Consider the following 19,639-nt stretch of genomic DNA (forward strand, 5'->3'; position numbering starts at 1 on the left):
AATAATGAGAGGAGAGGAGAGAGAAATAGCAAACAAAGAGGTTAGAAAGAGACGATAATATAAACGATAATCAAAGGCATTTAAGCTAAACAACAACAACAATAATAAAAAAAAAAATGAATCTACACTGAACTTTCAACCTGACAATCTGCATTCCAAATGTGTCCCAATCAGTAGTGTTCCATATAGAAATTACCTCATTTTGGCTCATAATCTTGTATGGTATGTATTTGGCAAGTTCCAGTTTCCCAGTCCAGGTGACAAAACAACTACCGATTACGATAAACAGGCCAAGGGAATAGTGGTTGCATCATTAGGTTGAACTACTTTTCAAGTAACTCCAACTTGCCTCTCAAATTTCAGCTTTAAAGCATCACTTTTTGAGATTTCAACCAAAAGCACGTGTTTAAATACGTTTCTGAGCACTTTTTAGAGTAGCCAGATGTGCCAACTACCTTTTCTAACAGAGAATTTGAGAATTATACAACTTTAAATAGAAATAAAAACTAATTTTCAATTAACTCTAAAGTTTCCTTTAAAATTTCAGCTTAAAAGCATCAATTAAACACGTTATTGAGCACTGTTTAGAGTGACCAGATTGTGCCGATTATCCTTTCTAATAGAGAAATGGAAATAGAGACTCTTTTTTTTAAATTTTCTCTAATTTGCGTCTCAAAATACAGCTTTAAAGCATTCATTTTAGTGATCTAAACAAAAAACACGTGTTTAAATACGTTTCTAATCACTGTTTAGAGTGACCAGATGTGCTAATTATATTTTCTAATATCGAAATAGGATAATAGAGATTACTTTTCAATTTCCTCAAACTAGCCTCTCAAAACTCAACTTTAAAACATAAATTTCATAAATCCCAACCAAAAGTACGTGTTTTAAACACATTTGTAACCACTGTTTAGAGTGACCAGATGTGACAATTACCTTTTCTAATTAATTTCTGACAAGAGAAATGAATTTCTTCCTTGTTCCCAGCACATGTTGGCTTATAAGAAGTGGCATGCAACCCTTCTTTGAGACACAAATGAGTGGCAAGAGTATATAAAGTAACAGTATATAAAGTAACTCACTTTTCTCGATGCAACAATCGTATACGATCCTTGGCCACCTTCAGCTTTTTGGCAATAATCTTCTTCAGGCTCTCGATGCTGATGTGCGGCTCGACGCTGACGCCAAAGTTGCCGCCGGTGCTGGTGCTGATGTTTAGATTAACGGTTGCTGTTGCTGCCACTGCTGCTGCTGCTGCTGCTGCTGTTGCTGCTGCTGCTGCTGCTGCAGTTGTTGTTGCCAAGCGCTGTAAGGCGTTGCTACCGCCGCCAGTATTGTTGTTGCTGTTGGTGTTGCCGGCGTTGCTGTTGCTACCACACCCAGCTGCGCTGCCGGCCGAAGATGCTGCTGCTGCTGCTGATGCTGATGCTGTTGTTGTTGTTGTTGTTGCTGTTGCTGCCTCATTTTGGCCATCGGCCGTAGTAGCCGAATTGGTGGCCGCCGATTTATCCATATTTTTTTTTTTTAATTTTTAATATTATATTTTAATATTTTTGGAGAGAGTTGTTGTTGCTTGCAAGCTCTCTTCTCTTCTCTTTCTTTCTGTATATATTTGTATATATATATCCCTTTCACTCACTGGAGGGCTCACAGCAAAAAAAAAATTTAACAAAATTTTTGCTGCCGCTGCTGCTGCTTCTACTGCCGCTGCTGCTGCTGCTGCTGCTAAGAAATCGCGTAACGGCACACACGCGGCGCGTTTTCGGTTCGATTTCAATTTCCAATCGATTTTCTATACACACCACACCTTACACACGCACACGCACACACATATATATATGAATGCCGCAACTGCCTCTGCCGCTCTACAATTTTTCCTTCTATCTTTTTTTGAAATTTAATTTTTTTTAAGAGTCTCTCTGGATGCTGGGATAGTAGTTGCGGGAGGATCTGCGGGTTAGGATGGTGGTTTCTTTTTTTTTTTTTTTTGGTGTGTGGGAGAGCGACGCGGCACTTACGAAGTCATAATTTTTTTGTTTTTTTTTTTTTGCAAATTTTATTATTTTATTTTTTTGTTTGAATTGAAATTGCAATGGCCAGGTACGTATTATTGGGATGCTCTCTCTAATCGCTATTAGTATTTTTTGCTATTGGCTATTTGACAAAAAATTTGATGGTTGTTTTTTCGTGTGTTGCCTGTCACCTCGTTTCGATTGGAATTCTTTTTTTTTTTTTTTGACTACCAGTCAGTTTTGAAATTTTTCCTTCTTGTTACGTTGATTGGAATTTTTTCTTATTTTTATAAATTTTTTTTTTTTGCCACAAACTGCTGTTAGTGTTACTGTTACAATTTGCTGCACTACACACACACACACACTCGGCCTGGAGACAAACGAGTCGAAACACACTGTGGCAAGTGAAGCGGTGCCAACCGCCAAATAGCATCTGACCAGGTCGTCCGTGTGCCCGTCTCCGGATGCGATATTTCCCTCCCCAAAACCGCATTCAGTGCACCCTGTAGCTGGTTTAGGGTTACCCTGTGGCAGCAGCACGCCGGTGCTTGCCTCGATAGTCGTTCTGTTCGCCTGGAACTAGTTCGATAACATTGCTTTTTGGCTTTTTTAACGCAAAAAGTAATACCATTTTTTGTAAATTTTCTTTTTGAATTGATTATTATTGACTTTATACATTTTTTGGATGTTGTTGATTATTTTTTTCATAATTAGCACTCTTAAATATATATATTGTGGAGTTTTTAACCGAATTCGAGGTCAGAAATTTTCAAAATTCAGCTCCATTTTGTTTTAAAATATAAATTTAGAAATAACTAACAAGTTTCTATTCCAAAAAACAACTGAAACTTAAAATATGCTATTTCTGATCATTTATTCGTTAGATTATATGGCTTCTATGAGATAGAGTTGCCTTGGCTATGTTTTTTTTATATTTTTTTGGTTTTTTAAAAATATAAATATTAGGACCAAGGTTCTTAAGTTTCTTATTATTTTATTTTAATTAATTTATCCTCGATTGAATATTTTTTAATTGCTTGTTTTTCACAACAGAAATGGATACAAAATTTTTGAAATAAACCTGTATTTTAATCGATAGTAGAATCGATTTTGAACTCTATTATTTATTTCGTTTAATTAAAATTATATTAAGTTTAGTTATTCATAGACTTATAAACAAAATAAAAAGCTTATTTTAATATTAAAAATTTATTAAGATTTTATAAAACTAAATAAAACATATATGTATAAAGAAATCAACAAAAATGTGTTTAAATTCTTCTCAAAAAATATTTAAATATAAGTTCTCTGTAATAATATTTAGAAAATTAAGTAGGGATAGTTGTTGCTCTAAAATATGTAATTTAGAGAAAGCTATCTTTTTTTTTAAGTAAGCCCCCTCGAGAGCACTTGGTAACCCTGCTGCGAACTGGTTCAAATGGTTCCATACCGTAACCGGAACCAGTCGCCGCGGTATATAGAGCCACCACGTTTCGGCGGCCGCCGCATTGCTGAACTGCAACGGACTCGACTTGCCTGCGGCTGGACTGGTAAGTGACGAAACCATGTGCTCCGGCTAGAAGCTGGCCTGGCAACCGATTTGATTCTGGAATCGAGTCTACCACCACCCGGCCACCCACAGCTCCCGCCTCTCTTAGCCTTTAAAGCGCCCAATTAACCTTGTTATATATTTTTTTTTCTTCTTTGCTCTTATTTTTTTTTTTTTTTACCATTTTTTTTATGTGTGTCCCTTGACAATTTTCTTTTCTTTCTGTGTGTGCGTGTGTGTGTGTGTGTGTAATTGCGTTGCGGGGAAAAAGCTAACAAGCATTTGCCAAAAAAAAATAAATAAATAAATTTAAAAAAATAAAACACATTTAAGGAAGAATAAAAAATTGGAAAAAAAAAAATCAAAAATCTTAAAAATTTTTTGGTTTGTTTATCGCCCGCAATCGCACTCGCATCTCGTATCTCTCTCTCTCAATCGGTCGGTTGCCGTTTCCCAAAGTTGAACGGACGAACAAAAATATGGAAAGCCCACAGAAGCAGCAACAACAACAACAGCAACAGACACCGGCGGTGGCAAAGTTGAACGGCTTCCTGGAGGCCACCAAGGAAACAACGGGTGCAATAGACGAACAGCTGCAGGATGGTCTCAGCTGCCGGGAGCTCTTCCAGAATGGCGAGGGCTTGACCTACAAGTAAGCTAACAGAATCTCACTTCATTTTGGGTTTAGAGTCTGGCTCTTTCGAGGGGGGAAATACAATTAGAAACATGGAAAAATTTATATTTATTTTAGGATTTTTTAGGTGTTTTTTGATTATTTTATTCTGTATTTTATCTTAAAAGTTATATAAAAAGAAGGAGTTTGTCCTTCTGTACGTCAGTCTCTGTGAGTCCTTTAAGGAGTTCCTAATGAAATTCTTCTTAAAACATATCGAAAATGATATATAGAAGTGTTCTGATACGATCTTTTTAATATTTTTCTTTCAAATGTTGTAGAAAGAGGACCTTGTCCTTCTGTCCTTCAGTCTCTGTGAGTCCTTTAAGGAGTTCCTAAAGAAATTCTTCTAGAAACATATCAAAAATGCCATACAGAAGTGTTCTGATACGATCTTTTTAATATTTTTCTCTTAAAAGTTCTCTAAACAGTGCCTAGTCCGTCTGGTAATCAGTCAAAAATGTACTTCGAAAGAATATTCCTGACAAGATCCTTTTAATATTTAGTCTTAAGACTTCCATAAACATGTCTAGATCTAGATCTCTTTCCAGATGTCTGTCTGTCTTCTTGTTTATTAAAGACCGACCTCAAGCCAACGATCTAAGGAATATGTTTATTATTCTAGTAACAGAATACCCCCCTAAGTAGTAGTCTCTCTCCAAAGAGATAGCTCTTCAGACTTACTTTCACACAGACAGACAAATAAACAATTCCATGACTTTGTTATTGTTGATTCATAAATCACAAAAAAAATAACAAACAAAAATAAAAATTAATCAAAACAGGGAGCAATTTAAAGGTATAATAGATGCCAAATTAATATTCGTAAAATTCCATTTAAAAGTCATAGCTTCATTGGTAATCATTTTCTTCACAAAACCCGAAACATAATTAACATTTCTACGTCGAGTGTTTAATATTTTGGAAGCCCTTCTAATTGTATTCTCCCCTTCCTAAGACTAACAAGAAAAACCTGATTATATATGAGAATAAGAATTAGAACCTCCTATAACACCCTGACAAAAAAAAAACCCCCCTTAACCCACAGTGATTTTCTCATATTACCCGGCTACATAAATTTCATCGCCGAGTCTGTCGATCTGAGTTCTCCCCTCACGAAGGCCATAACCCTGAGGGCTCCACTGGTTAGCTCGCCCATGGACACGGTAACCGAATCGGAGATGGCCATAGCCATGGCGGTAAGTACAAAAATACAATTTGATACCAATTGGGAATATAAATATATAAAATATATATACCAATTGGAATGAAAGCTGTGGTTGTAACTCAACACTTTTACGCGCCTCTCTAACCGCCACAAAAAAAAAACCTCTTGTGTTTCTCTCGCTTTGATCCGAATCTGATTCAAATATGATCCGTATCTGATACCACTACGATCATCCTCGTGCAGCTGTGTGGTGGCATTGGCATCATCCATCACAACTGCACGCCGGAATACCAGGCGTTGGAGGTGCACAAGGTTAAGAAGTACAAGCACGGCTTCATGCGTGATCCTTCGGTGATGTCGCCCACAAATACGGTGGGTGATGTCCTTGAGGCACGACGTAAAAATGGCTTCACCGGCTATCCGGTCACTGAGAATGGCAAACTTGGTGGTAAACTCCTTGGAATGGTAACATCACGTGATATTGATTTCCGTGAGAATCAACCGGAGGTCCTTCTAAGGGATATTATGACCACAGAACTGGTAACTGCCCCCAATGGGATTAATTTGCCAACGGCGAATGCTATTCTGGAGAAGAGCAAGAAGGGCAAGCTGCCGATCATTAATCAGGCTGGGGAACTGGTCGCCATGATTGCTAGGACGGATTTGAAGAAGGCACGTTCCTATCCGAATGCCTCCAAGGACTCCAATAAGCAGTTGTTGGTGGGCGCCGCCATCGGAACGAGGGTGGAGGACAAGGCACGTCTCCAACTCCTGGTGGCCAATGGTGTGGATGTCATTGTACTGGACTCGTCGCAGGGCAATTCCATCTACCAGGTGGAGATGATCAAGTATATTAAGGAGACCTATCCGGAACTGCAGGTTATCGGAGGAAATGGTGAGTTCTGAGAGAGAGATTCGATGGAACTTCAGATAGCCCAATGATGGCAATTATAATGACATTATCTTTGGTAGTATCCGATAATGGGATACGCCATACTGTTATCTGAAAGATTGGATAAAAAAAAAACAGGCCACTATCTAACACACACATTCCCTTCTAGTGGTGACTCGGGCCCAGGCCAAGAACCTCATCGATGCCGGCGTGGATGGACTGCGAGTGGGCATGGGCTCTGGATCCATTTGCATTACCCAGGAGGTGATGGCCTGTGGCTGTCCCCAGGCCACGGCCGTCTACCAGGTCTCCACCTACGCTCGACAGTTTGGTGTTCCGGTGATAGCTGATGGTGGGATTCAATCCATTGGACATATTGTGAAGGCTTTGGCTCTGGGAGCCAGTGCTGTGATGATGGGCTCCCTGCTGGCTGGCACATCCGAAGCACCCGGCGAATACTTCTTCTCCGATGGCGTGAGATTGAAGAAGTACCGAGGCATGGGCTCCCTGGAGGCGATGGAGCGGGGTGATGCCAAGGGTGCTGCCATGTCGCGTTACTACCACAACGAGATGGACAAGATGAAGGTGGCCCAGGGTGTCAGTGGTAGTATTGTGGACAAGGGCAGTGTCCTGCGATATCTGCCCTATCTGGAGTGCGGTCTCCAGCACAGTTGTCAGGACATCGGTGCCAATTCAGTGGCCAAGTTGAGGTGATATATTGATTCTCCTTAAGGGTACTTTGGTCTTATTATCCTATATATCCTTTTCAGGGACATGATCTACAATGGACAGCTGCGATTCATGAAGCGCACTCATTCCGCCCAGCTGGAGGGCAATGTCCATGGTCTCTTCAGTTACGAGAAGCGTCTCTTCTAACATACACCCATGGCTGGTGGGACAGTTTGTGGTAGTGGTGGTGGTGGTGGTGGTGGTGGTGGTGGTGTCCAGCATCCTGTCCAGCAGCAACAACAAGGACATCGTAGACAGCAACAGCATCGCCACAGATCAGGACGAGCTAGTACTCAACCCGATTATGCCCGACTATTCGATCGAAAGTGAAAAGAAAATCCAGATCCAATTGAACCAGTTTTTTTTAGATTTAAGAAACATGTTTTTTGAAACATACAGATTCCCCCCCACCCCCTTTTATATAATTTCCGATTCGAATGTGTATACCATTTAATATCCATAAAGATATAGAATCCATAGGAACTTAAGTGTTTACAGGCGATCTTGATCTGTTTAGAATTGTATGTAAACTATATGAAATACATATATATATATATGATATATGATATATATTGTATATCCTTATCCATTATCCATATTCTTATCCGCTATATGTATATAGATGTTGAAACTCTCTATTTGTATAGTGTTTTTGGATATAAAGTTGGATATATTTCAAGTTTTAAGCACCTCTTTATGCCAAAATTTATTAAATGTCAAATTGAAATATGACAGAAAATGGAATACTTATTTATTTTTTGGATTGAAACGTTATCTTTGACACGTGGAAGGGGTTCTACTCTTATCTCTTAATTGTTTTTCTAATTTTTTTTTATTTCATAATCATAATGATTATGTTTTATGTGCTGTAATTAGGGGGGGACTTTATTTGTTTGTTATTGTAACTATTCAGATTGCAATATCACTTACCTTGATCTATATTTTTTTGAGGAACTAATATTTGAACAATGCTTTCAATTGTTCTGGTTTTATGAGAGGCTCTTGTATACTATTTTTAAAAAAATTAAAAAAGGAATATATTTCCAGAATCTTATATCAGATTTTTAAAGAACGAAAGAGGAGTCTTGTATACTATTTTTATAGATTATTTTTATAGATTTTATAGATTCCTTTGGAAGCTCACTTTCCTTTTGATTTATGGAACATAATTGTGTCTAATTTATGATCCTTTAAATATTATAAACCTTTTTTTATTAGAATCACCCCTTAAACCCGCAAAGAATAAAACTTAAAACTCAAACTCAATTTTAGAATATAGCTGTATATATATTTTCGATATATTTTGAAGTACATAAGTGTAAGTTTGATTATAGATTGAATTTAGCAATGAATCGAAAAGATTTGTTTTAGTTTTTCTCTTTTTTTTTTTGATGTTGATTAACCCCTTGGTAAGGACACTTAAATAAGCTATATACAGTTTACAAAAAAATGCCGATAAGATCCAAAGTATATAGACATAGAAAATTCAGGTTACATTACATAGATTTGTTTTTTTTTTTTTGTGTATTTTGTTTTTTTGGAAAGCTTAATCATACACTCCCACACACTTTCATACTTTATCCTTCTATCTCTTTCCCTAGCAACTCTCTCTCTCTCTCACTCACACGCAGGCATATCAAAAATATATGTATATTTTATATATTTATATATATATGTATTTGTATAAGTTTAAATATTAGTGTATATTTGGAGCTAAAGTCAAGTGGGGTCTGGCTTCTAATTTTTTGGCAGGTTTTTGATTTATTTTTTTTTTTAATACATATTTAAAATTTATTTTGAGCAATATTTGGTAGTTATTTTGGAAGAATTTATTTTTGAACTTTCTGTTTTAGTTTTTAAGTTTTTAGAAGAAAATACTATCTTTTTGATTGTTTAAATTTTAATAAAAGATATTTTGAATAAATATGAGAGTTTTAAGGGTCCCTCTTTTTGTTTAAAATACAAAATTAAATATTCAAATTTTCCATTAAATAAAATAATTTTTTTAGAAGAACACAAACGACCTCGAAAGTAAAGAAAAGTTGAAAGGAATTTGTGATGGAAGCCAGTAGAGACCAACTTCTTGTCTATTTAAATATTAAAAATAAATATTTAATATATTAAATAAATATTAAAATTATAATAAAACTTAAACAAAAAGATCTTGGGAAAGTAAAGGAGGAAATAAGAGCAGGAAGGTGGAGTAGAAACCTTCTATTTTTCTAGTTCTTTTAATAAAAAATAAAAAATAAAATAAGAAAAGCAGAGAAGGGGGGCCTTTGAAGGGTTAATACTTTGGAAATATTAGCTGTCTTACAATATTTATGATAAAAATTAAATTTTAAATTTTTTTTTACAACAAAGAACAAAAAAATCCTGCCAAAAATTGAGAAACCATCTAAGTGACTTTCAAGGATAAGTTCGATAAGATTGAATCGATTTTAGTTTTGGAATAGAGCTGGGCGGGGCAGGTTGGGCGGCGGGCGGGATTATAAATTGTATTTTCGATTAGTGGGCGGGATTGTCGGGGGCGAGGCAGTGCCACTTCTCATGGAAATGATCCGGCAGCCGGATGCAATCGAGCCACTGCTGGAGGCGATCTCCCTTGCTCTGAGCCCCCAACTGGAGGCTGCCGAGGAAGTCGTTGCTCTTGCCCAGATCCTTATCCCAAACGGTCAGGATGAGCATCTCCTTGTTGAGGTCATGGGGACTGGCCTCGAAGTAGAACTCCTCATTATAAATGGGATTAAGAGTGCGCCACTTGACGCTGGTCTTGTGCTTTTTGTTCTTGTGCGCATCGGGTTTCAATTGTCTTTAAAAAATAGATATAAATTTTATAAAAAATAGAGTAGAGAGTAGAGTTTGAAGAAGAGAACTCACATTTTGACAAAGGGATCGGAGCTGCCATTGTTGTCCATTGGCATCAGATTGATGCACTGCTTCACGTTCACCACCAGAGCCCGGCGCTTCGTGTTGTAGCAGAGCGAGAGCAGCATCTTTCCATTCGGCCAGTTCTGGGACATCTCCGCCGCATTGCTGTACTGGTCCTCCGCCCCCAGGGGCACTGAGATCCGGTACTGGGTTGTGCTGTGCACCTGCGGTCCCACAAATGAGAATAAGATACAATTTTCAATCTTTAAAATAATGAATATCGAGATAGGCTCCCTCGAACCAATCCCAAGGAACTTAAATATAAACCAGGATCACAAAACCCTTTATTAATAAGAACTACATTTTTTTCCAGCTGTTCCAGCCGACTATGCAAGAGTCCAACCCAAAATCTGGCCAAGGAGCACTCAAAACAATAGGTAAAAATAATCAAATTTCATTTTATTTTTGAATAAATTTCAAAGGGATCATTTATGGCCCAGATCCATAGCTATATCTCAGCCAATTATGACCCGATCCTGAAAAGGGATACCTTCTAGGACTTCTGGATCGATTCCCCATCGTTCTGCATCAAAATCCGGACGGATAATATTTTTTCAAATTTTTCATAATTTTTGTGGCCAGATCCCTTCCAGAAGGCGGGATTTCCATATAGGGCCCCGATCTATGGCTATATCTCAGCCAATTCTGATCCGATCTTCAAAAGGGATGCCTTTTATGATTAGGGGGTCGATTTCCTCTCATTCTGCATCAAAATAAGTACCCAATATAGTTTTTAAAATTTTTTTTCCTTTTTTGTAGAGATACCCATTGAAAAGTGCTCGATTTGTGTAATTTTAGTGCCCATTTTGCTAGAATGCTTGGGAAAATAGTTGCTCCGCCACTCTTGCGGCAAAAAGAGAACCATGCTTAATCATAAAATAAAAAATTTAAAACGCAAATCAATAAAATAAAATCAGCGAACAAAATATAAGATTCACACGGGCGAGCAACCTTACAAGAGCCCACTTTTAGCTTTTTAAAATAAAATAAATTAAGAAAAATGTTTAAAAATAAAATAATAAAATGAGGAAAGAAGGAAAGAAGGCATGTAGTATTGTCGCCAAAGCTACAAAACCCATGAATAAAAATAAATAAAAAGAAAAAATAAAATAAATAAGAGATAGAAGTAACCCACACGGGAGAGAGACCGTACAAGAGCCCAAGTTGGAAATTAGAAAAAATAATAAATAAAATAATAATTAAAATAAATAAATATTCCTATTAATTTGGGAAAGAGGCGAGATGTTGAGGCCTTTGAGTCGAGAAGCCGACTGAATAAAAATGGAAAGAAATCTGGGGACTTGAAATTTCCAAAAAAAAAAAAAGTCAAGGCTACTGTGATGATTGAGGAAGGCCAGTGTTGGAAAGCAAAGAATGAGGCAATATAATGCTATTTGTTCTTTTTCAACACTACTCTTAAACTATTAGAAACCCAGTGTCCATTTAATATCTAATTTAAAGCGAAAACCCCTTTAAATAGAACTCACCGTTGAGAGGCAGACCTTGGCCGCCCCCAGGAAGTCATGGCCGTACTTGTCATCATCGAATAGTGCCACATAGAGTAGGGAATTGCCCAACTCCTCCGGCTCCACGCCGACAAACTGCAACGTCTCATTGAACTCCGGATTCCGGGTCTTATGGACCGTCTTGGTGCGCTGCCATCGGGTGTATTTGGTGTGGGCCTCGGGCGTTATGATGTTCAGTTTGCAGTAGGGATCGGTGAGACCGGCGGCATCCATGGCCGGAAGATCCCTGGCCCTCACCATCGTACAGTCCAAACTGTGGAAGGCCTCCCGATAGCTAATGGCGATCTCCAGCCAGCCGAGTAGCGGATCCCGGCAGTGTTGCTGCTGCTGTTGATGGTACGGCTGGGATTGGGATTGGGATTGGGTGGTGGACTGTGCCTGGGATTGGGATTGAGATTGGGTGGTGTGGGAGTTGCCGGAATTACCCGATCCGGAGCTGTCGCTGATCGACCAAGAAGAGCTCACAGAACCGCGACGCAGGAAGCTGCTCTCCCGCCGCAACTTGGAGGACATGCTGACACTGTCATAATCCGGACACTCGGACGGCCGATGACTCTGCTGTCGTCCAAAGAAGAAGGAGTTGGAGAGCTTCCGTTCGCCGCCATCGATGAAGCTCCGTATGGAACCATAAGCCCTCAACCGAAAGCTATCGTCCCTCTGAAGCCGTCCGCCGGTGGTGGAGCCGCTCTTCGAGATGCCACCAGTTCCAGAGGCACTACCATTACTAGCTGAAGCACCAGCAGGACCACCGTCCACCTCGTCCTCCGGCTCGGAGTGACTGGAACTGGAACTGCTGTCGTTCACCCGGATCGTTAGCTTCTTAATCCGCGCCGGACGCGTCGGTGTGCCGTGGCAGCTCTGTACGGCCCGCGTGTCTCCTGTGTTTTAGGACAGAGACAAAAATTATCGATTAACGATAACGATTTATTCGATTATTCGATCTTTGCTCTAGAATCAAAGTTCTAGGAGGTAATGGCACTTAGAAATAGTTGCTCTTAAAGTGGAGTTTTAAGATTAAACTTATTATTTCTAATCCGATAGTAATATCGATGACTAACGATAACGATTATTCCGATAGCAATTGAAATTGTTGTGTATTTATCGATAACGGAGTTTTAAACGCATTCTTTTTTATTTTCAGATTAATCGAAGCATTTGGGAGTTACTGATAGAGTTGTATCGATTTCTAGGCCCTCTTTGTTAAGTTATCGGTTATCGGAGTATTTCGATTGCTTTTTCGCTTATATAACATTTGAATTTAAGCTCTCTTTATTTTATAATTAAAAAAATAAAATCAATTTTTAATTGTTATTTTAATCACTCTTTGAAAGTTGAAACATTTTATGATGTTTCTGAAAAGAGAGATTAAAAAACTTTCGTTACTGACTTTTGTTTTGGAATTTCAATTTCACGATAATGTAATGACATTAAATGGTATTTTATATTTGTAGTTATATGTTAGTAGTTTGTAGCGCAAATTGCCATCATATTTTCATGCGAATTTTGCTCTCTTTGTGGCAATATAAGCCGGAATATTGCCATAAAAGGCTTACATTTCAAGGCCACTGCAATTTTCAACCCACCATCCCACCCATCCACCCATCCACCACTATAATTAAATAAGTTTGCATATATGGATGCGGTTGTCTGTGCTGTAGTTAGTTTATGGATGGATTTTTGCTTCAAACCCCCAACCACCCACCTTCCTACTCTCGTTTTTGAAAAGTTTCAACTTTCATCTGATCTAATTAGATGCTCTCTTGCCTCTTTAAAGAGTTATTTTCTTTTTTTTGTTATATTTTATTAACAAACTTGCTTAATTTCATCGCAATTAAAATTCAATTAAAAACGGAAATTACTATCAAATTTAATTTGTCAAGGTTTTTCGCTCCATGGGGCACTTGGAACTGGAACTTTGTTAACTAATTTAAATACCAATTTAGGACCAATTTTGCAACCCTTTTTTAAGCCTAAATTCCATGGAATTTAAATATAATTTGAATAAATAAATATTTGTACTTATTTTTAGACTAATGGGTCTACCTATTTATTTATCTTTCGCTTCAAGATGAAAATTAAATTTTATTTTTAAATTGATGCCCTCCAGAAATAAAACTAAAAATGTTATGGAAAGTATAATTCCTTCTGCTACGTGACTTTTGGCCTTAACTTCATTTGGTTACCCGGAATTTGGGTCAGAATTCAACCCGGAACCCGGAATTTGAATTCTTTGTTTTGGAAACTTTAAAGCCGAGACCGAATTCCGGACACGTTCTAGGGCTGGGATTTTGGGATGCCAACCTCCGTAGAGATACCCACCTGCCATGGTGCCTCCAATGCATGGTGTGGGTGTGGGCGTGGCACTGGCACTTCGCGGAATATCATACTTGGGTAATCCCTTGAAGAACCAAGCACCGGACTTCTTCCACATCTCCCGTGTCTCGGAACAGATGCGACATAGCCAGATCTCACGGGATTTCTCGCTGGTATGGTAACGGATATTGATGTCCAGACTGCACTTGGTGCAGACCGCCTGGCGGCAATCCTCGCATATGATCCGATGGCCACGTAGTAGCCCGAAGGTGTCACCACAAAGACGGCAACAGTTCGGGCCACGTTCCACGGCATGTTGCTTAATCTTCTCAACTCGCTCCACCAGTCGACCCACTCTTAGACGTTCCGCCACTTCGATCTCCTCATTCCGACGGATCACCGATATGATGGCCTCCTGCTCCTCGGGCCGTAGGGGTTCACTGCTCTTGGAGCTGCTCCATCCGGCTTTCAATCTGAATTAGGGGGATACAAGATGGAGAATAACAAGCTATTACAGTGAGAGAATAAGAGGTTAAATATGTGATGTATTGATGAGGAAGTAACTGGTAGAGTAACCACTTTTCCCTCAGTGTAGTCAAATTAGGGTTGGCTAGGGATTGGTATTGGGGTGGACCCTAATGAGCTGGTCTAATGCGGTTTCCATGTTCCTACCCCCTCGGACCACTCGGCCAAAATGTCAAGTTCAAAGTTAATTAACTCGAGCCTCGGGTTCATTACACCCATTAACACCACCCCCCCGCCGTCACAGTCTGAATTATAAATGGGGATGGCAACCCTAGACCTAGTCCTTTAGACCACGCCATATGATAGGAAAATGTAATTTTTTTAAGTGTCTAGGTAGTCTCCTCACCCAAATATTCAATTAAATAATTAAGTACCGGTTATAAGCTATATCTGATGGCATTTAATATTCGATGTGTCCTCCTATCTATTTATTTTTAGCTCTTTCTGATTATTTTTTACAGGATCTAGTAAAGATTAAGCTATTCTATTAGCTCTTTTATCCATCAACTATTTGGGCAACTTTTCGTCACTGTTTTCCCTCACAAAAAACCTTTTTAAAAACTAGCAACTATTTCTGCCCTCAAGGATAGCCCTTCATACTTGCCAAGTATTTTCAAGTTGTTTAAATATTTAAACAACTCTGTCCCCCCCCCTTTTTAAATAATGAAAGTAAGGTCGTTGTGGAACTTTTTTTTTGTGGGAAAATTTAAGAGAAAAGTTACTGAGAAATTTTTACTTCTAGTCTGTAGTCTGTAGACTTGTTTCCTAAATTCCACATAGTTATAGAGCCACTCAGATGCCATTAATGGAAAAAAAAATATAGCCCACATACGGGCAGGCACTTGGAGTGGCATGCAAATCCGGTTTGTTGCCTTCACGGCGGCGGGTTTATTGACTCTACGTGGTGTGTGTGTGGTGTGTGGGTGGTGTGTGGGTGGTGTGTGGGTGGTGTGTGGGAGTGTGGATGGTTGCCTAAATGCCCTTGTGGGTTCCTTAACATCATAATTAAATTACAAAATTCGTTTAGTGCTCTATCAACAATGGTGTCCCAAAAAAATAATGATTATCCTTGAGGGAGAAGCCAAGTTCAGGTCAGAGTTTATTGTTACACGAAAATCTGATTGTTTCTGTCGCAAAAAAAAAAAACAAACAATAAAAGAGAGAAGTACTCACTCGACTGGGCATGACAAAGTCGGATTCTTATCCATTACAACATATCTTTGTCATGGAACTAAGCCACTGGAGTCTCACATTAAAGCCCCCACCAACAATCAAATAAATGTGCCTTAAGGTTAAGCTACAAGGATTTTCCTCTGATTTGATTTGATTTGAATATTTGCGAGTACAATCCAAAAACTTAAAACTTACAAGCCAGCAATTAAAATAATTTATTCAAGCAACTGGGATGCCTTGAACCGAAAAAAAAGAGCCCCCAGTTCAAGTGAATAATCATTTGCATATCCACGAAAATCCATTCATGTTTTATTGAAGATTCTTGTAATAATCATCGTCTGTAATAGGGTTTCAGAGTCTTACTCTCCACTCTTCATCGCGAAAAGTAAATTAAAAAGTCGAGACTTTCACAATAAGAAGCCAAAATTTAACTCGACTCAATTTTACTCGCAATGGCTTTGACTTTGGCTTCTTTAGCTCCTCATAGCCAGGCGAAATTCAATTTCAACTGGAAGGAAAAATACAAAAAAAAACAAAAATAAAAAAAGGAAAATAAGAGGGAAAAATACACAAAATTGAAGCTCAATTTCAATTTAAAAAGTCAAGGGGGAGCGCTGGTAGATACTTCCGTTTAAAATTCGATATCTTTGTAGTTTTATAATGTTTCAAAAAAATAAAAGAGAGAAAAAGAGTTAAAAATATAAGTCTTGACGCCTAAAAGTAGGCTTTTTATTTTTAGATAAGGTGCTTTTTTAAGATCTACTTGTTATAATATTCCAGTATGCAAAGTATCTTCTACAAAATAGCTTTTAAATAAAGTCCTTTGAAGTATTCTAGCTGCAACACCCAAAAGCAGGCAACAAATTTAAAATTTATAGCCTACTTACAGGCTTTCCAGCTATCTACTCTTTTCTACTTATTTTTTATAGTTGAAAATCATTAGTATTCCCCACAAAAGACCTATTAGACAACGTCCTTTTCAAATAATCCACTTAAAACACCTAAAAGTAGGCAACACATTTCAAATTTATAGCCTACTTACAGGTTTTTGTGCTATTAAATAGCTCTTTTTTTAATAATCACTAAATTTAAATTAAAAGTAAAAAAAACTACAAAAGAACTACCACCAATAGTCCAATCCTTGCCAATAATCCACTTAAAACACCGAAAAGTAGGCAACAAAAGCCAGGCATATCCGGCAATTGATTTCAAAAATATCCGACTCCCACGTAAATTATTTAATTTTACAAATGGCACTCTGTGTGGCACATGTCAAAGAATGCCGAGCCAGTTACTTTTGTGGTCTTGCGTTGAATTTAATAAATGTCGGAGAGTGCTGCGTGTCGCCAGATTTGGGCGTCCTGGCGGCCTGGGTGCCAGAGAGATCGTCTCATTTGCATAGTTAAGCAGCCAAAAAAAAAATATAAAAAAATAAAATGCCAACTGGAGTCCTGGCTGGGAAGTCAGTCCTGTGGCCGCGATTTGAGTTCGCGTTAATTCTCCACTTCTTACGCTCCTTTGACTTCCTTTGGCTCCTCTTTGACTTTGGCTTTCCTCGTGCCTCGTGCCCTGTGGCTCTCCCTTGAGTTGTAATTTGAATTTCAAGTACAGAGCCAATGCCACGAGCAGTCTCACGGCTCCCCGCAACTTCCCAACATGCCACAGAAACACAAAAAACAAAAAAAAAAACCCCATAACCCCCTTACTCAGTCGCCCAAAAAAAAGCAACTTGTTTCTATGCTGCTGGGTTTTTTGAGTGAACTTGAATGGTTACTTTTATTTTAATTTAAAACTTCTTTGTTCATCCATGTTAGTTTGCATAAAAATAGTATTAAATACTTTGTTAAGTCTTTAATATATTTTGAAAATAATATCAAGCATACGCACGGTTGGCTTTTTGTTATTTTATGAATTTTAATGAGTTTTGAAGTGCTTGGATAGAAATTATGGGAGTATTTTGGCCTTAAAGAAGGTCTTTATCGTCTTTTGGTCATAAAATTTCATTAAAGTCTCATTAGAAAGAAAATTTAAATATATTACTCATACGCCATGTTGTTCTTTTATGAACTTTAAGGGATTTTGGGTAAAGTTTTATGCAAATGAAGTCCTTAATTTCTTAAGGAACTCCTCTTTTTATTCATTCTTGTCCTTAAACTTTATTTAGGATCTTAGTTGAAAGAATATATAAAAATATCACTCATACGCCATGGTGTTTTTGAGTTATTTTAAATATTTTTTATTATTTTTAGGATATCATCTTTTTAGACACTTTTTGGCTAAAAATTATGTTATACTTTCTAGTAATTTGATCTTTTGAAGCCTTTTCTAAGTAGTTTTTTTCCTTTTCCCATGAAATCAATCATACGCAGTGTTGTCTCCGTCATCATATAAGTATTTTTGATAAATATAACTAAAAAGAAACTAAAAAATGCTTCTTATAAGAGCTATAACTCTATTTATGATCTTACCTATTTGTCTAATTATAACTCATACGCCCTGTAGGCTTTCCTTTTCAAGAAGTTATAGCACCAAGTCCACCCTAAACTTTTCGTGAGTCCTTACAATGTTGCCAGCGAACGGAAGTGTAAATTGCACACTTGAAACCTGGCAGCCTTCAGCCCACCAGAGGCAGCAGCCCTCGCCCGCATATACTCCGGTTGTTGTTGTGTGTGTGTGTGTGTGTGTGTGTGTGTGTGTGTGCGGCTTTTTGTATTTTTAATGCGCCCAAGTCGCATTTACAGTCAGCTGGGATTGATTCGAGTCGAGTAGAGTCGAAGCCCCAAACAGTATGCTACTATATTGCGAGCATATGTTGGGGATATCGGTGGTGGTTATAATGCTTTTTGGGTAGAAGGGGCTAAAAAGCTAGTAGGGTAGAAGTGGGCGTGCCACACAAATCATGTAAATGGCCTCCCCATCCTTTTTATTTTTTTATTTTTATTTTTTTTTTTCTGCGTCAATTGCAATAAATAAATGAAAGGCTCGGCGAGGGGCGTCGTAAAAAAATTGAGGCATTATTAAAATTTAATTAATCTGTCAGCATGCAACAATTATGATTAGAAACGCACACAAAGACAGCTCAGGGACGGACGCATCAGTATGTGTTAGTGTTAGTGTTAGTGTTAGTGTTAGTATGTGTGTATGTATGTATGTGTTAGTGAGCGCACAGCACATGTACAAATATTTCATTTGATTAGGAAGACAATGTCGTGCGCTTTCGGCTAATCAGCCACAACCACACACTCTCACACACACACAGAGACACACACTCTCTCTTCTTGGCCAAGTCAAAGTTAATTAAATTATGACTAAAGCTTTTGTCAAGTTCGCGCTTGTAGTTGTTTTGTTTAACTCACACACACTAACACACCCACACACACACTTATCACACACCAAAAAAAAAAAATGGAAGCCACTCTTATCAGACGGCGGTTTTTTATATTATTTTTTTTTGTTTTTTGTTTTTTTTGGAGTGGTTAGTGTGACGCATTCAGCCAATTGTTGCATTTCAATGCCATGTTTTCAAGGGACACTTGCAGGCACAGTAGAGCCTCTATTTAACAAACTATTCAGTGTTAGACGCTGAAAAGTATGCTACTTTTTTGTTAGATCTTGTCCATCACCATCACACAATAACATATATTGCAAGACACCCGAAAAAAAATGAAGACTCTTTCCTCATAGGGTAGCTCTACTGTACTATACTCACTTGGCACGCAGGGCCAGCTGTCTGTCACTGGGACAGACAAACTTGTTGGCCGTGTTGTTGCGGTTCTGGAAGTCCATCTTCTCACATTATAATCGCCGTATTTTTTATCTTGCGGGACAGCGGCTCCTCCCATTCATTGCCAGCCTTATTCCCGTTAGTACCGTTATTCAGTTGCTACCAACTGTTGTTTTTTTTTTTTAGCAGCGGCATGCAAGACTCTACACGTCGGACAACGGTTGCGAAGAGTTACGGCACGTTGGTCGGTCGGTGGTGTCGAGTCGACGTCCGTGTGCGCACGCAGCCTGGTTGGCGTCTGAGGCACAACTGCCAAGCGGCGACTGCCGAAAGTCCGCCAGTACCGTTACAAATTTTTCGTAGCAATGCCAGCTAGAGATGGCACTTTTACTATCGAAGCTATCGAAAGTAATCGAAATAA

At 38.4% G+C, this 19,639-nt stretch overlaps 3 protein-coding genes and 1 long non-coding RNA gene across 4 annotated transcripts in view; 2 read left to right on the forward strand and 2 right to left on the reverse strand.

Moving 5' to 3' along the window:
* LOC6503519 (midnolin homolog) overlaps positions 1-2,510 on the reverse strand; it is a 30,596-nt gene extending 28,086 nt beyond the window's left edge. Inside the window, exon 1 of the mRNA XM_001964186.4 lies at positions 1,086-2,510. Within this exon, the coding sequence (XP_001964222.1) occupies positions 1,086-1,516 (431 nt within the window). The 5' untranslated portion in view covers positions 1,517-2,510. The remainder of the gene's footprint in view (positions 1-1,085) is intronic.
* Positions 2,511-3,457: 947 nt separating this feature from the next.
* Positions 3,458-7,770, forward strand: LOC6504119 (inosine-5'-monophosphate dehydrogenase). The gene is made up of 6 exons (XM_001964187.4): positions 3,458-3,565; positions 3,836-4,216; positions 5,286-5,436; positions 5,649-6,300; positions 6,467-7,007; positions 7,068-7,770. The coding sequence occupies exons 2-6, from the start codon at positions 4,044-4,046 to the stop codon at positions 7,171-7,173; spliced, it is 1,623 nt and encodes a 540-aa protein (XP_001964223.1). The 5' UTR covers positions 3,458-3,565; positions 3,836-4,043; the 3' UTR covers positions 7,174-7,770.
* Positions 7,771-8,531: 761 nt separating this feature from the next.
* Positions 8,532-19,567, reverse strand: LOC6503518 (rabphilin-3A). The gene is made up of 5 exons (XM_001964188.4): positions 19,204-19,567; positions 13,803-14,269; positions 11,445-12,361; positions 9,907-10,121; positions 8,532-9,838 (listed from the first exon to the last, which is right to left on the reverse strand). The coding sequence occupies exons 1-5, from the start codon at positions 19,278-19,280 to the stop codon at positions 9,535-9,537; spliced, it is 1,980 nt and encodes a 659-aa protein (XP_001964224.1). The 5' UTR covers positions 19,281-19,567; the 3' UTR covers positions 8,532-9,534.
* On the forward strand, positions 10,115-11,166 carry LOC123257495. The gene is made up of 2 exons (XR_006507572.1): positions 10,115-10,334; positions 10,398-11,166. It is a non-coding gene; the product is annotated as an uncharacterized LOC123257495 (long non-coding RNA).
* Positions 19,568-19,639: the final 72 nt, after the last annotated feature.

The sequence above is a fragment of the Drosophila ananassae genome, chromosome XL (assembly GCF_017639315.1).
Source record: "Drosophila ananassae strain 14024-0371.13 chromosome XL, ASM1763931v2, whole genome shotgun sequence".
Taxonomy (NCBI): Eukaryota; Metazoa; Arthropoda; class Insecta; order Diptera; family Drosophilidae; genus Drosophila; species Drosophila ananassae.

Coding starts and splice junctions, on each gene's coding strand:
- LOC6503518 (XM_001964188.4), bottom strand. CDS start 19,280: ATGGACTTCCAGAACCGCAACAACACGGCCAACAAGTTTGTCTGTCCC. Junction 12,362..13,802: donor CATTGGAGGCACCATGGCAG/GTGGGTATCTCT, acceptor CCTAAAACACAG/GAGACACGCGGGCCGTACAG. Junction 9,839..9,906: donor TCCGATCCCTTTGTCAAAAT/GTGAGTTCTCTT, acceptor TATTTTTTAAAG/ACAATTGAAACCCGATGCGC.
- LOC6504119 (XM_001964187.4), top strand. CDS start 4,044: ATGGAAAGCCCACAGAAGCAGCAACAACAACAACAGCAACAGACACCG. Junction 6,301..6,466: donor GCAGGTTATCGGAGGAAATG/GTGAGTTCTGAG, acceptor ATTCCCTTCTAG/TGGTGACTCGGGCCCAGGCC. Junction 7,008..7,067: donor AATTCAGTGGCCAAGTTGAG/GTGATATATTGA, acceptor TATCCTTTTCAG/GGACATGATCTACAATGGAC.